This window comes from Sinohyriopsis cumingii, chromosome 12, assembly GCF_028554795.1.
Source record: "Sinohyriopsis cumingii isolate HCF-2022 chromosome 12, ASM2855479v2, whole genome shotgun sequence".
NCBI lineage: Eukaryota > Metazoa > Mollusca > Bivalvia > Unionida > Unionidae > Sinohyriopsis > Sinohyriopsis cumingii.
The window spans coordinates 15,679,434-15,696,166 of NC_142972.1; the positions used below are offsets into that span (position 1 = coordinate 15,679,434).

General features: G+C 34.3%; 1 protein-coding gene across 1 annotated transcript in view; it reads left to right on the plus strand.

Moving 5' to 3' along the window:
• The window catches only part of LOC149786029 (E3 ubiquitin-protein ligase rnf213-alpha-like), a 598,535-nt gene that overhangs the window by 401,175 nt on the left and 180,627 nt on the right, over positions 1 to 16,733 (plus strand). Inside the window, exons 58-60 of the mRNA XM_089976317.1 lie at positions 12,494 to 12,701; positions 14,910 to 15,109; positions 15,498 to 15,718. Coding sequence (XP_089832443.1) covers positions 12,494 to 12,701; positions 14,910 to 15,109; positions 15,498 to 15,718 — 629 coding nt within the window. The remainder of the gene's footprint in view (positions 1 to 12,493; positions 12,702 to 14,909; positions 15,110 to 15,497; positions 15,719 to 16,733) is intronic.

Genomic DNA, 16,733 nt, shown 5'->3' on the forward strand with positions numbered 1-16,733 from the left:
GAGAGAGTAGTCACTTTAGTGTCCATGTTATATTTGTCCATATTGGGTCACTTGGATTAGTTGAGCTATTCTGTCCACGGACAGATCAGTTTTCTATTTTCATCGGATTGTTGGCATTTAAAATGGTATTTAACTGCAGTAAGACAAATTAGGTAAAACAGTAGTTGTATGCAAGTACATGATAGAGATTTGCTGTTCATACAGAAACTATTGAGTGTTTCCAACTGAATATTTTTGGAAGGTTGTATTATACATTTGTCCATTAATCAGCTCAAAAAGCATTTCATGACTTTTTATTGCTTCCATTTTGGATGACATCAGAAGATCTGAGCTATTCTCATCGAGGGCAGACAATCTTTCCATTCCCTCTACTTTTTTAATGTAACCAACAATGTTCTGACTATTTGCTTGCAGCTATTAATGACTTGTTATGATCTAGAATTTTCCTTCTGGCTGATTAATGGAGAATGAAGAATTATGTTCAGTTCAGGAAATTGAAAGTCTAAATTAAAATATACATTTTGTTAGTAAGACTGTTAGAAAGTAGCTGTGGTCCTCAGGGGAGACTAGATACATCCATATTCCACTTGAGTTACCCTCATTAAATAATCTTCTTCTTCTCAAATCACATTGTTTCTATGATTTTGTATGTGAGCAAATTGCTATGCATTCAACATGTTTCTTTTAAAGTTTTTTTCTGTTTACATGTAATGCAAACCTAATAACAACTTTAATTTTGAAGTTAAAGTTTAAGTCATTTTAAGTTGATTTGTACATTGTGAATTTTCATAGCTGGCTCCTATGAGCAAGTTTGTGCTCTTTTCTTATTATTAGATCATAAAATACAGCTTTGTGGCAGAAAAATGATAAAACACAACTACATCATCATTTTCAATTTGGTGAGTAATTTGTGGAGTGGCTAATCAGTGAGAAAATACAAGAAAAGGTTGAAATATTTTAAGGTCAGCTCCCAACTCTTTTTAGCATGCAGTTTTATTGCAGTCAGCATGTAAACAAAAAACTTAAAAATGAAATAAAACCACCTCATACTTGTAATGTACATTATATGGGAAAATTCGAGAAAGGGAAGAAAAACAGCCTTTATTCAGTATATTCTTTGATGGCTGCCAGATGATACTGACCTGTTATCAGATGTACAGCTATTAATAAAACTACAAGAAAATTTAAACAACTTTGATTTTAAAAAAGTGCTAAGCATAATTTAACCAACTTTGACAGTTTTGAATCGAGGCCTTTGAGTATTGAGCAAATGATGATGTATTCAAAAACACAACAAACAGAGAAACCTTGTTAGTTTTTGTCATAACATTTCCAATCAAATGCATTGGATTAAATTTATGCACAATACGTCTTACTTAGCCAAATTTCTTGACAACTGCTCTTGGCTGTTCAGCAGAGGTCAGCCAAGTCAGTGATCTCATACCAATATGGTTCCCTCATTTTAAAACTGCATTGTTTCCTTTCCATTTCATATATGTACAGTTACTTAAAAAGTAAAGTTCAGTGTGTATGGTTTGGTGTTTGCTTTTCATTTTTATTGGTTTTAATGGCACTTTCAATGCATTATTGGCTATATCTTGCCAAAGAAATTAGGTACCTTTGTCAAGGACACATCAAAACAGCATACATGGGCTGAATCTGTAACCCTTGGGTTATTGGTTCTAAACCCACCCAAGCCACACAACCTATATTATATCCAGTAAATGTTTTCATTTTATATTAATATATTGTGATTGATCTGACAGAACATATTATTTACCTAATACTTTACCCACAGCTGAAATGGTCATTTTTATTTAACTTGGGAAAGCTGAATGTATACCTAAAAAACAATTCATTATAGCTCTAATGTGTAGCACTGATCATCACAACAATAAAAAAACCTGTTTAACCTGCTTTTTTGATCAAAATGATAATTGATAACATTTTCTAAAATGATCTTATATTCTTTCATTTATATGACTAAGGTAAGTGATATTTGACCTAATGTCAGACATATAAAAAATGTTTGCCAAAAATTCTTTCTCCATACATCTAATAAATTATATAAATTATAAAGAAAAGTTGCAGAGACTGCTGTTTTTGATAAGTCACTAATATTTTAAAAAGGATGTATTTTCTATGAATGTTTGAAGAGACACTTCATTAAAGTACACCTCTCCCACAACGGGTTCCAACGACATCAACCACACCATAAGTGAGGGTACTAGTTATTGAGGGACTGCCATAACAATATGAAATTATGCCATCCCTCACTGGACATAGAGAAAACTGCAGTGGGGGTGTGTGAATTAGTCTGCTTAATGGCTGAATACTTGTTTTAAAATCACGTTGATAATAATTGTCTACAAAGCACTTTTTCTAACCCTGTTTTTGTTTTTAGGTAAAAATTGCCTTTATTTTCAAGATGCCCAACCACTGAAAGATAGTTAACATTATTCCAACTGGTTTCAACAACCTTCACATGTATGTGAAAACATTGGGTATTACATCACTGCTTTATGTTTTTGTTGAGTAGTCTCGTTTCCTGATCTGTATGCTTCATGCTTTGCTCTCTTCTATAGTGGAATGCAACAAAAGGAGCATACTAATTAGGGAACCAGAATCCTTATTGATTCAAATTCACAATCAAACAAGTTTCCTTTTATTTAAAAAAAAATGGAACACTTAGTTCATGAAACAGCCATTATTGTTGAAAGTCAATTTTTTTATTGTTCTATTAGTAAAATATTGATGCAAAGATTTCATTGCAAATAATAGTGAAACTTCTTATCTATGAGAAAGTCTCAGAGTGCCAATTCAATAATTACAAATTAACTGCAAACTTTGAAACTAGCTTTTCATTAATAAAATGTATCTGTGAAACAAAATTTTATGTCATCAAGTATTCATTTCACTTGGTTGTCTTGCTATCTGTCAATTTAAGGTAGTTTAATTATATTACATTCACACACAAAAACTGTAACAGTGTTCAATAACCTGTCACTCAACCAGGGCTGCTAACTCTTACACAGGTAGGAGTTGCATGCCTTCTAACTTGTCACTTATTCCAGCCCCTTTATTTGATACAAAAGACTAATTAACATGGTAACACAAAGTCAGCTTTTAATTTAGTGCAACAATACAAAAAATACCAATCTGATTGCAACAAATACTTACGCAAATTAGGTATCAAAACATTGTTGTCACTGTAGTTCTCGCAAAAATGCTTGCAGTCATAGCTGTTATGGTAGATCAACATATTTCATGTTTGAATGCAACAGGGAACATTGTATTTATGATCATTACACTTAAACTGAACTAAAAGATATAATTAAAACATGTATTTCACTTGATATAAAAACTTATTTAATTGGAATTTATTTATTACAGTGCTGCCTCAAGTAGGTATTATAATGTCATTTTCATTAATCAAAATTTTGTTGCATACTGTTATTTATGGTGTACCAAGAATGTAGTTTGGAAAGAAAATTTAACAAAATAGTTGGCTTCTTATTAAAAGTTTATAATTTCATAATGTTGATTCAAATTTCCTGGTAACATCAACCATTTTCAGTGATAAAACGAGCGATATATCAAGGTTTCATTAACCAATTTTGATCACATTTTTCTTCATGTTCAACAAATGTAGGTCAAATTATTGGTACTTTCTAGTAAAACAAAGTGGTATCCATGACTGACCCCACATTATAATCGGGTTCGCAAGTTATCAGGGGCATGAGTTATTTTTAATACAATATTTACATGTGAAATTATGTTTGTAAACATGGAAGATTCAGATCTTGAATTTAATGCTTGCATACTTGTAAATAAAAATTAATTGTGGAAAATAAAAGTTGAGATTTCAAGCTGTTGGAGTTTTGCAAATGTTAAATTTTTCAGCGAGTAACAGACAATGCATTGGATCATTACTAAAATTCTTTAAAGTACATAATTTCAGCAAAATTATAATACATGCTTAATTCCGGAATGTAAAATGAGTTTGTTTTGTCATAGTCATATAAATCAACCCACAAGCTTGTATGGTATGGAACTGAACTAAGCTATTGAGGTAAACCAAATACATGTACATTTGCCATACATACTGACAATATGCTGTTTACTAGAACACAGCAATTATGTTTCAAGGGGATGCAGATATCTCATTTGCACACAAACATTTTGTTCACAAATACACCTCTCCTTCAATAACTCACACACAGACCTGGGTCCAAAAACAAAGACCGCACTATAAGCAGGGGCCTAAGTTACCAAGGGACTTACAAAAAAGTCATACAGCCAAAAATCGGCAGGATTGTGGGATTAGGGGTGGGAACTGAGCTGTCTAATGACTAAATCCTCATTTTATTATCGCATCGAGAATAATGGTCAATAAAGCACTTTTTCTGATGAAGTTGTTGGTTATTCTGTATAAATTGCATTTATTTTCAAAATGTCCATCATCTGAAAGATCATTAACATTTTTTCAACTGATTTCAACAACCAACATGGGTACGCACAGACATTTGTGTATTACATCACTGCTTTTTGTTTTTATTGATTAGTCAGATTCCCAGAGTGGTGTAGAACACTGTTGTGTGAAACAAGGAATCACCAAAGCAGGGAACCAGGCTATAGAACTGTTGATATACCACCAAACAAGATTCATTTTTATCAAAAACATGCAACATTTATTTTTGTGTGACAATTCTCTTTGTCAGAGCTCAATCTTTCTATGGTTCAGTTAGTAAAATATTGATTTCTTTGCAAGTAATAGTGAAACTTCTTATCAACCTTGAGATCTTGAAGTGCAGATTCAGGAACTAACTTGTTTTCCCCACAATGGTCTGTATATGTGAAACAAAGCTCTTTATTTTACGATATATTCATTTTGCTTGGCAGCCTTGCTATCTTTACAGTTATGATTGAGTAGGTTAATTTAAGGTAGTTTAATTAGATTATGTACACAATAACATTTATAACAGTGTTTGATTGATCAGTTGAAATGAGGCCACCCAACATATGACCAGGGCTGCTGGTTCTTAAGCATGTAGGAGTTGTATGACTTAACTTTTTCTTAATTCCACCTCCTTTATTTGATTCAGAGACATAATTACTGTGATAATGCAAAGGAGGCCAGCTTTTAATTCAGTAATTATGCAACAAATGCTTTTACTAGTCAGATATCAAAATACGGTCGGCACATAATTAGGTTCTCAGAGAAACGCTTGCGGACATAGGCGTAGCTGTTACAGTAGAATGATACATTTTATGTTTAAATACAAGAGAACACATTGCATTTATGATGATTACACTTAAATTAACTGAAAGATAGAAATAGAACACAAGTTTCACCTGATAAAAACATTATTTAATGGTATTTATTACAATTAAAGGGTAATCTTTATTGTTCACTTACTTGATGAATGTGATCATACTCATATACCAAAGTACAGTACCATATTCCATTATCAATTAATACCACTAGGTAAGCTATTCCTTTAAGTTTTAGTTATCACTTCCATTTTTTCAAGAATGACATGGCTTTTTAGTGGTATGTACATGCTAATTAAATATGCTACAGTTCTAGTCAGGTTTTCCAAAGTTAACATCTGTTTCCGGTCAAGATTTGGCAGACCAGATCAGATTAGTGAGGCTACAGTTGTAGTCAGGTTTTCCAAAGTTAACATCTGTTTCCGGTCAAGATTTGGCAGACCAGATCAGATTAGTGAGGCTACCAATAGGGAAATGAGTTTAACCATGGGTATTATGAATATGGCACCATATAATGAAAGGAAATGCCAGGAGGTTACTCATGTAATTTTCTCAACCATTGACACCTTTTAAACTTGCAGATAGGACTAACAGCAATTTAAAGTAGTATATAGTATGAGCAAAGATCAAAAACAATTGCCACCTAAGTACAGGAAGAGTACGTGCACTTCAGAAAAATAATCTTATTTGTTAGGAATGGAGAGGTCGTTATACCTACAAAGAAAATTAGAGATCATGCGGAATGGTCATTCTTGGCATTTAACCTAGTAAATGGAGTCTATACGGATATATCTATAATTGTGAATATTCATATGCTGAAGGAGTATGGTTTGTATTTTCATAGTTTACATTTAATATTTAATTTTTCTCTCTTTGACAAAAGCTTCAGCTAAACATGGGCAATAAGGTGAAGAAAAAAAACACAAAGACCTGTAATCTCTCTCTCTCTCTCTCTCTCTCTCTCACACACACACACACACATGTATATCAGCCCATATTTTATTTTTGTTATTTTGCTAATGAGTGCGAGAAGAAAAATGCAAAGGAATAAATATGCATTTCTCTCTGTATCTCTTTTGCTCCCAAAAATGTGGAAAAAGCATTAATTGATTCTTTTAATGTTTATGAAACCGGAAGTTATTATAGTTTAATTCCACACAACATCACAAATTTTATTCTATCTGTAACTCAAAAAATTTTCAGGTCAGCATCATTATGTGTAGCTAAAAGTACATAATACATTTAAAATACTTTGTGTAGGACAAATTGGTACTTTTAGTTACATTTATTGATCCAAGACGAGAAAGACGAAGCTGAGGTATTGATAAAAAGCAGGAATAAAGACTTTTCTAGTTGATTCAAATGATGCCAGTCCACTGTCAAATATAGCCACTGTTAATAAAATGAGAAAACCCTCTCATCAGTCATCAGTTGCTATTTCTAACTTAACAACAAAAATTGACAGACTAGTTTCAGTCAAGTTTGGCAATTAGAGCACCCTGGGATAAAGTCCATCAGATATGCAGAGTTACTAAAAAAAAAGAAAGTCCTTGAGGTGACTTATTTTCAAAAACTATTCAATAAAATTTGACCACATTTAACAGAAAGCATTCTGGTGTGAAGGCTTTTAAGTTTGTACAAACTATACCAGTCAGCTGGTAAATATGGCTGCTTTTGCTCAAAACAGAGTAACCTTAAATAACTTGTTTGAAATAACTGCTAATAATACAGAATTTACCCAAGTTTTACATAAAAATGTCTCCCAACTTGAATATCTATCAGATTGTTCTAAATGATAAAAATCTGCCATCAGAAGGCAGTAAGTAAACATAAATTACATGGAGTTATTAAAAACCCTGCTCATCTTGGGCACAGTGCACTGGGCATTTCAATATTGGATAAATGATAATGACATGCACTCAGCTATAAATGAATATACAAAATTAAGACAACTTTGAAACAGCTGTTTTCATAACATATGTGGTCAGCAGTATTGGATAAACTTTAACAAGAAGTATCCTATTAATCTAGACCAAATCTGGACCAACAAAAGTTGTGGTATTTGATGTTTAATGGCCCACTGAACAAGGTTTCCACAGAAATATAAAATATAGGTATTGGTCAGTTAACTAAATTCCCTCATGATAAAACAGTTCAGGAGTCATAAAAGTGTATTATAATATTATGAAATTACCTTATACACCACTCCCTCGATAACTCGCGCCCTGATAACTCGCAAACCTGCTTATCAGGTGTCAGACATGGATCCCATTTTTTAAACCCGAAAATACCACAAAAATTTATCCCTATTTGTTGAACTTGAAGAAAATCGCGATCAAAATTGGTAACAGAAACTTTGATGTATCGCTCGTTTTATTGTTGAAAACAGTAGATAGGACCTGGAAATTTTAATCAACACTATGAAATATCAGATTTAAAAATAGCTCATACAATTTTTTACATTTTCTTTCCAAACGACATTCCTAGTACACCGCAATTAACGATATGTAAGGAAATTTTGATCAATGAAAATGTCACTTACGCTGAGTGGAGGCAGTACTTTAATAAATAAATACAAATTAAATAAATTTTTTATCAATTGAAATTTGTGTTCTAGCTCCATCTTTTATTTCCTTTTAAGTGTAATCATCATAAATGCAATGTGTCCTCTTGTAATTAAACGTAAAATGTGGCAATCTACCATAACAGCTATGTCCGAGAGCATTTCTCTGAGAACCTAATTAAGTGATGACTGTGTTTTGATAACTGACTTGTGGAAGTATTTGTTGTATTGTTGCACTGAATAAAAAAGCAACAATAACATGTTATGTATTATCAGGTTAATTATGTTTTTTGAATAAAAAAAGGAGGTGGAATAAAAGAAAAGTTAAAAGGCACAAAAGTCAGACTAACTTAAAAATCTAGCAGCCTCAGTCATATGTCGGGTGAACTCACTTCATTTGATCAAATGAACACTATATTAGACATTATTGTGTATGTAACAGAAACTGCCTTAAATTAACCGACTCTTTCATAACTGTGATCAGAGATAACAAGGCAGCCAAGCGAAATAAATTCTTTATAAAATATAGAGCTTGATTTCACAGATACGGACCATTTGTGAGCAAGCGAGTTACAGAGAATTCTTGAACTGGCATTTAGAGGTATCCTTAGGGATGATAAGAATAACTTCCACTGAAATCAAGACATTAACATTGTACTAACTGAACAATAAAAAATTGAGTTTTGATGTAGACGTGTCACGAAATAATTGTCGTGTGTTTTCGAAAAAAAGGAATCTTATTTGGTGGTGTATCAACAGTAAGTCTAATTACCAAATTATGGACTACTGATTGGCAAGATACTATTAAACACCAAATACGGGAACCAGACTTATCAAGAAAATAAAAAGCAGTGATGTAATATACAGATTTTTTTGTGTACACGTGATGGTTGCTCAGACCAGTTGGAATGATCTTTCATATGTTGGATATTTGAAAAAATATGTTATTTAAACAGAATAACTAATAACTTCATTAGAAAAAGTGCATTATTACAAATTATTATCGACGTGATTGTAAAGTGAAGATTTAGTCATTAAACAGCCCAGTTCCCTAATGCCATTCCCCTCCCCCCTTACAGTTTTCTTGATGTCAAAGCAATTTTTTTTCAGTTTTTGGAGGTTCCTTGGTAACTCGCACCTCGCTTATAGTGCAGTCTATGTTTGTGGACTTCGTTGTGTGCGAGTTATCAAGGGAGAGGTGTAAAAGGGTGCATAAAAGTACAATTCAATTTCTATGATGGGATCCTGATCACACACATTATACCAAGGTGCTTTATAGTGAGGGCCAATGTATAGGATGTATCTATAGTGTTAGGGATAAATTAACACCAGTAGATATCAAGTGTTTATAGCTTCCAAGCAACAGCCTGGGATTATTTAGGGGGCAGCAGTCAGCATCAATTCATAGAATCCCAATTCTTTGACATCTCTTTGTCATTACTTTACCTTTCAAACTTTCCAAGTCAAGATCTTTCTCAACAGTGATCATTTTACACATGAATTCTTCCTAATGAGCAAACCATGTAACTTTGTTTTCTTGTCCCAGTTGCTCTCTGTGATGTGGTAAACATATCATATGGTTTCATACACAATAATATAAACTCCTAAATTTGCAGTAATAATTTGGATTACTGGTAATAATGGCATTTGATAGTAAATAGACTTTATGGGGAACTGTGTGGATTATAATTTGGTTAAAGAAATTTTTCTACGAGCCTATAATCACGAGGGCCTTAAATATATGTAGTTTGGTCAATAGATCATCACACAGTCTAGGTTCTAGATAATGTTTTCTGATTCACTGGTTAAGCTGTTATCACTAAGGATAAACACTAATTCTAAATATACATGCTGTAGCCCATCTTTATTTGCTACTGCACACATAAACGCCCCAATTTGACAAAAGGTTATTAAAAGGTATTTTTAATTAATCTTTAAATTAATGTTTTTTCTTGAGTAACATTATAGTTCATCATCATATGTCCAGACAGGTGGACAGTCAGGCAGGAGTCTGTTTAGTTTTCCAGGTATGGTAATAACTTATGTTCTAATAAACAGATTTTTATGCAGCTTGTTGCATTTTTTCCCCTTAGCTCAAGGAGAACCCTTATTGATTTTGAGGTCAGTAGATCCAAGTTCAAGGCCACTTGCTAAAAAATATATTTTGCCTATATATGTGGATGATAGCATAAATTCAAGTGAGCAGATTTTAGTGCAGCTTGGTGTACATGTTTCCATTTATCTAAACTGGAACCATATTTATTTGCAAGTAAGTAGCTCAAAGGTCAAGATCAGTGTTGGAAGAAATAGATTTTGCCAATTCATTCCATTTCCACATAATAACTTGCATTCTAGAGAATAGAATTCAAGGAAATGTATTAATTAAGTTTCCTACAGTCCAGGAAAGAACCCCATTGATTGTATGGTCAGTAGCTCCAAGGTCAAGGGTCTCTGTTACTCAAAATAGATTTTGTCTATACACTTCAGTTCAGAAGGATAATTTAAATTCTAGATCACTGAAATCTGCATTTTTTTAAATATTTGTTCCCTTTAATCAAAGAAAGAATCTTTTTAACTGGGGGAGCATTAGTAGGTCAAGGTTGCTTCTATTAAAAAATAGATTTGGCCACTTTCAGGCAATAACTTGAACACTGCACAATGCATTTGTACAAAATTCTGTACATATGTTATCCTCTGCCAAAAGAAAGACCCTGTTGAGGGGCTGTATCTTCAAGGTCAAGGTTGCTGTTCATAAAATAGATCTGGCCTTTCTTGCATTTTATTCATTCCAGTTTTCAAAGTTATCCTTCAACATCTTCAACAAAATCTGGTATATATAGTGTAAATTTCTTTTGACCAAGAATGAGCCCTACCAATAGGGGAGTCAGTAGCTTGAACTACATGGTCTGCACTAGTTGAAACAGATTTTACTCTTGCATTTCATTTCTGCACAATAACTGGACTTCTTATGAACAATTTCAAGGACACATGGTTCATGTTTCCCTTTGTCTGAATAAAAAAACATGTAGATTTCAGAGTTTGTAGCTTGAGGGTCAGAAAAACTACCTGTGTTATTAAAAAATTTAAAAAATGTTTTTAAAATTCTACCATCAGATCAAGATGGCTCAGCTGCTGTGATGTGTCCTTGGGCAAGGCACATTACTCCAATTGCCTTAGGGGGTGCTCAACAGTTATTAAGTACTTTTGAAAGAGTGTTGTATGTAAGGTGAAGTTGTTTGCATTTAAAACATGCACAGTGGAGAGAATGTTGGCATACCTCTATGTTACTTTAATGTAATGTGGCTGACATTTCTTTTGATATTGTACTTTTGGAAATTGTACATGATCTATGCACACTGCTAACTAAAATGAATGCTCCCTTGTGCTCAAAAAATCAGTCTGAATTAGTCTAAAGTACACTATCCATAGCAGCTATTAAAATTAGGAAAATGAATTGCCAGACTAGACAATACCAGCTTCTGAAAGTGCAATGAATGAATTACCAAATATATAAAATGTAAAAAAGTTATTGGCTCTTTTTTATATACTTTACCTCTGAAGTTCAGGAAGTGAAAATGACCAAGTGGAGCTTGCACTTTTTTTGAAAGGTGCACATCTGGAGTAAGGCCAAGCTGTATACTCTATAACCCATATTACACCTATCAATCATACACCAAAATAAATGGAATTAAAGACTTATTGAACTATGCCTATGATATACAAGGTCTTTTTAAATAGCCAGTATAACCAGTGAGGAAACCCGGCAAAATTCTTTTTTTTAAAGATCCTAACCATATGCAAAATACAAAAATGTAGAGTGCCACTTTAGCATTAAATAACCTACTTGTGTTGATGTGTCATAAAGCACCAAATCAAACCAAATGCCACAAAATTAAACATTGTTTCATGTCTGGAAAATGATTGTACATGTATACCAGTGGGATATCACATGCCAATGTTAGTATTCTTGTTTTACTCAGTGGTTCTCAAAATTTGCACTTGTTTTGACTGGAACTTTGTAAAATAAATATAGAATACAAATTATTTTAAAACTTAATATTTCGCTTTTTTAGATGAGACCTTACTGATGGGTCTCGCAGTGATAAACTGTTGCCAAATCAGTCTTTGGAAGAAGGCTACCTAGTGTTGACTGTACTAATCCTGATGGCAGCTGTGCTCTATGTTCCTTCTCATTTTAACTTCAAAGACATTTTTCATCACAAATTATTCACAAGATATATTACACACACTCCACTGTAAAAAATATCAACTGGTGACTTTGGAAATCTGCTTAAAATCACCAGCACCATATTTAAGTCAAATCTGTTCTGACAAAGCTAAAAATATTTTTTCATATAATGACTTATTCTTCTTGGCAAAAAATGTTGGCCACCTTGAAAATTAGAGGGCATTTTTAATATCACACTCCTAACAAACTTGCTTATTTTCCTTTTCTCTATCAAATACTAATGTCACAACATGACATTGTCACAGGAGAGACAGAATATGCTTTCAAAAACAGAACCCCTTTAGCAAGTATAAATATGAACTTCTTGTGATGGTAATTCTCTTTTCTTTAAGTCAGATTACAACTTGAAGTTAGAATTTTCATGGTTTGGTACTGGCAACACAATTGACATTTTCTTAATTATTCAGGTCTTTCATGGAGTCAAAACCTGGGGAGGAATTACTCTTTTTGGTCCAGTGTGATTCAGGTGACACCAATGCCAATTTGGTGGCCTGTGCCAGATACTGTATCATGGATGAACACCAAAAAACAAAGGAAGAACACAAAGCTCCCTGTCATGTGGTCTTCATCATACAGCTGCCTAGGATTGCAGGGGGATGCTTTACTGGATTCCAGGTGAGTATCAGTAACCACTTTTTACTTTATCATTCAAGCTACCAGGAATGAAAGATGATGTTTTATTAGATTTCAGATAAGTGCCAACTTTATGTAACCACCAAAATTTGCAATAGGATGTTTCACTGTATTCTTGGTGCTTGCATTAATGTTGCATTCAGGAAACAGCTTTCAGGATTATGGTGGAATATTTAGTGAATGTTTACACAATATAAACTATATAGAATGAAGGACAAGTCACCTATGAACTAAAACCACTAATTTAGTCAGAACCTATATCAGTGCCTATGTATACCTAGATGGACTGATGGACAGGTGAACTATACAAAGATATAGTACAGCACAAATTTTTTTTAAAAACAATTAGTCTATTAATTGTGTTATATATCAGACAACAACTCTGTTTTATATTAAGCAAAAGTATGTATAATACACACAGAATGATATGTGTATAGTAGTGTTGCCATATTTAACTGTGAGGTAGAATTGCCAGTATGACGAAGTGACAGTTGTCAAGGCAATCTTTAAGGCAGAGACACCATAACTTGCAATTAGGAAATTGCAGGAAAATACTCAGTAAGTTGAGTGGTTCAAGTACAGAATGCGTATGAGGCAGAATTACTGGGATTGAAATCATAGAATTGTTGGGAAGAAATACTGATGTTAGAAAAAATTAAATCACTTGCTATGAGGAAATCATTAGGAAAGGACTGCATTGAATAAGAACCATTTTCTGCCGGCCTCTCCAAATGTCCTTATATTATGTGTACTGTACATATGAGATGGTTAACATTTATTTCTGACATCAGTTTTGTGTTCACGTGTCCATGTCCATGGTTATAGGGTGTCAAAACACTATAGAAAAGACATGAAAAGCAGTCATCTTTTCCGTTTACTTCTCATAGATATTGCTTTACCATGAGCTTTGGGGGCCCCGAGTGGCCGAGTAGTCTAAAGCGCTCTCCGTTAAAGACCACTGCCATCTCACCTCTGTCTGTGTGGGTTCGAGTCTCGGATTCAGCCAATGTGGGTATGTGAGAAAGCTTGCCAGTAGCTTCTCGAGGGTCAGTGGTTCTTTTCGGGGATTTCTTGGGTTCTTCCTCCACCATTAATACTGGCCTCCATGCATAGCCTATCGTGTGCTGAAAAATGGCGTTAAACCCTACAACAACAACAACCATGAGCTATTCACTCAGTTTCAAATTTGCAATATGCATTTTTATTATTTTAGGGGCTATAAAGCTATATATATAAAGTTTAGTTTCTAAAACTATTCCAAAATTGTCCATGATGGACAAAAATAGAATATCGAACTTATACATCAGCTGAAAACTGTTTCTAAAATACATTGACATTCAATACAATATAGTTTAATATTATTGAATGATGTTTAATATTATTGAATATGACTGTAAAGGAGGTGTTAACAGGTGCTTAGTCAGGCAAAACAGGTGATGGTTGATTCTTCTCAATTGTATGCTGAAGTTATTGGCTTCATTTCCAGAAATCTCCTTTCCTAGTAATGATCCCCATGTGGTTTCACCAGTTGAATATGGTGCAGTTCAAGGAAGAGGTGTACTCCCTACCTCAGAAGGGTGCAGTAGAGAGGGTGTGCAAAGACAAGTCTCCAATTTTCTACTCCAAAAGCACTTGCCTGAGTCATGGGAGTAGTTGCAATCCACCTATGGTCACTGGGGATCCCAATCCTCCAGTAGTTCAATGACTAGTTGATCCACAATGGCAGATTAGAGTCCCTCAAACAAGATACGGCTCTTGGTTAGTCTTTGGTGAGCAGACTTAGCCTTTTTCTCAAGCTAGCTAAATATGAGCTGGTTCCATCTCAAGATTTTGTGTACATTGTGATGAATTTCCACAGACACCAGAGGGTTAGTCCATGTTCCATCTGACAGAGTAGACATTATTTTGACCCTGTTAGAGGCACTGAAAGTCAAGGCCACATTGTCAGCTCATCTATTTCTTTCTTTTTTGGGGACCTTGAACACTGCAGTGGACCAGATTGCCCTCTCCAGTTTCCCCCTATGGCAAACTGGAAACTGCACAGGGATCCTTGCAGTGGAAACCTGGAGCATCATTCATGGTCACTTCATTTATGAAAAGTGGGCTGCAGTCAGAAAACACAGCCATGAAAATTTCTTTTAGTTTTTAGATTAAACATTGAATATCCTTTATGCTTTCATCTCATTTTAGTGTGGGCTATGGCACTCTGTCCACATTGATGACCTGAGGACACAAGATGAAGAGATGCCCTTGATCTCTGAAATGCTGGGCAAGTCAGTAGGCACACTGATGGAAGATGCAGTTAACAGGGAAAACAGAGCTAGATGGTCTGCTGCTTCCATGGAATCAGATGACTCCGAAGCTGATAGGAATGCTTTGGAAGCTCAAAGGTGGGGCTATTTGCTGTTGTCTTGTGATTTTACTTTATCATCTTTATTTACAGTTTTTATTAATGATTGAGCTTTTTTCCCACAGAGTAGATACTGAATTGTTAAAACTTCACCTTATTACTAGGATTACTGATGATGATGATGATGATGCATCTTGAATATCATTTTCATCATGCATTTGAGACTGTGTTTGTTTGTTGTTTGTATTTTTTGTCACAAAATCTATTCGAGGTTTATTTTATTTTAAATGTTTTAGGCAACCTCTATTACCACGTTAAGCATAAGTATGTGAAACATGGTGAATAATATTTGAAATGTCAACTATTTCAATTTAGATTTTAGGAATGATAATTTGGATACCCGTCTTTACATTTCTTCAATATTACAGAGCTATTCAGACCCAAGCAAAACAGATGGTAATGCAGAGTGAGAAGGCTCATTTGGACAGTTTCCCTCAGAGAGTTGACAGCAAACTCAATGTTCGCAGTCTGATTCTCTCTTGTGTCCAACCAGCTTTAGCCTTGGTCAGAGACAAAGAAGAAACTACAGAGAGGTCAACACGGAGGATTGAATTAATGCTTCACTTATTACATTCCAAACCTAAAGAAGGTGAGTGCATTGTTTTGGGAAAAAGATTACAGAATGCAAGCCTTACAATGTTGACAAATTCCAGACAGTTTAATAGTATTAATACCATACCTACTACTATTGCATTGTTTTACTTTTCTGGGACTTGTAGCTCCCAGTTCAAGCTTAACTATTCCCTTCTTCAATTGGTATTGAAGGTCCAAAATTTTAAAACAAATAATCCCACTATATGTATAGTACACGTGCTATGTTGCACATTGTTGTTGTCTTTAAACTTCTACTATTACATACATTTTTGTGTTGATTTTTTATCTTCTCAATTCTTGCTTTTTTGGGGTGTTTTTTATGCCTTTTGTTACTTTTAAAGGTTTCTTGCATTTTGAAAGTGGTGCTTCAGTAAATTGTAACAGTGCTAGGATAAGTATTTTATGATATGCCAGTGAAGGATTGATTATTGACCCCTCCCAAGCAAGGAAAAATGTCTGACAGCAAGTCCAATCTCCTGGTTTGAAATCAGCAGAGTCCTGTCAAGACTAGTGTTCCCTTGGTCAAAGATCAGTGAATCCTGAGAGGGAAGAGCGACAACCTCCATTTGATAGATCTGATTTGGGCTTGTTCATCAAATCTTTATCACTTGACTGGCCTTTTGACTGTCCATTTCAGACAGGTCAATACACTCCCTTTGTTACTATGCTACCATTTAATCTCTGTGGAGAAAGTAAGTTGGGTTATACTTGCTTGACTAGTGAGGGGGATCTGAACATCATTCCACTTCCCCTATGTTCCTTTTTAATCCTGAAGCAATGTGGGAAACCCCTTTCTTTGATACATATCTTCCTTCCAGTCCATGTCATGGATGTCCCATCATTTCATCATGGATATCCTGTCCTTGTTTTCAAGTTTGGTTGGACATGGCAGGCCATTGACCTGCTCTGCTGTCTCTGACCTAGTCCAAAATAAAGTAGGTGGGCTCAGCATATTCACTTAGTAGTCTAGAAGAGATCAGCAATCCCATTTGCCTAGTAGGATAGTTAGT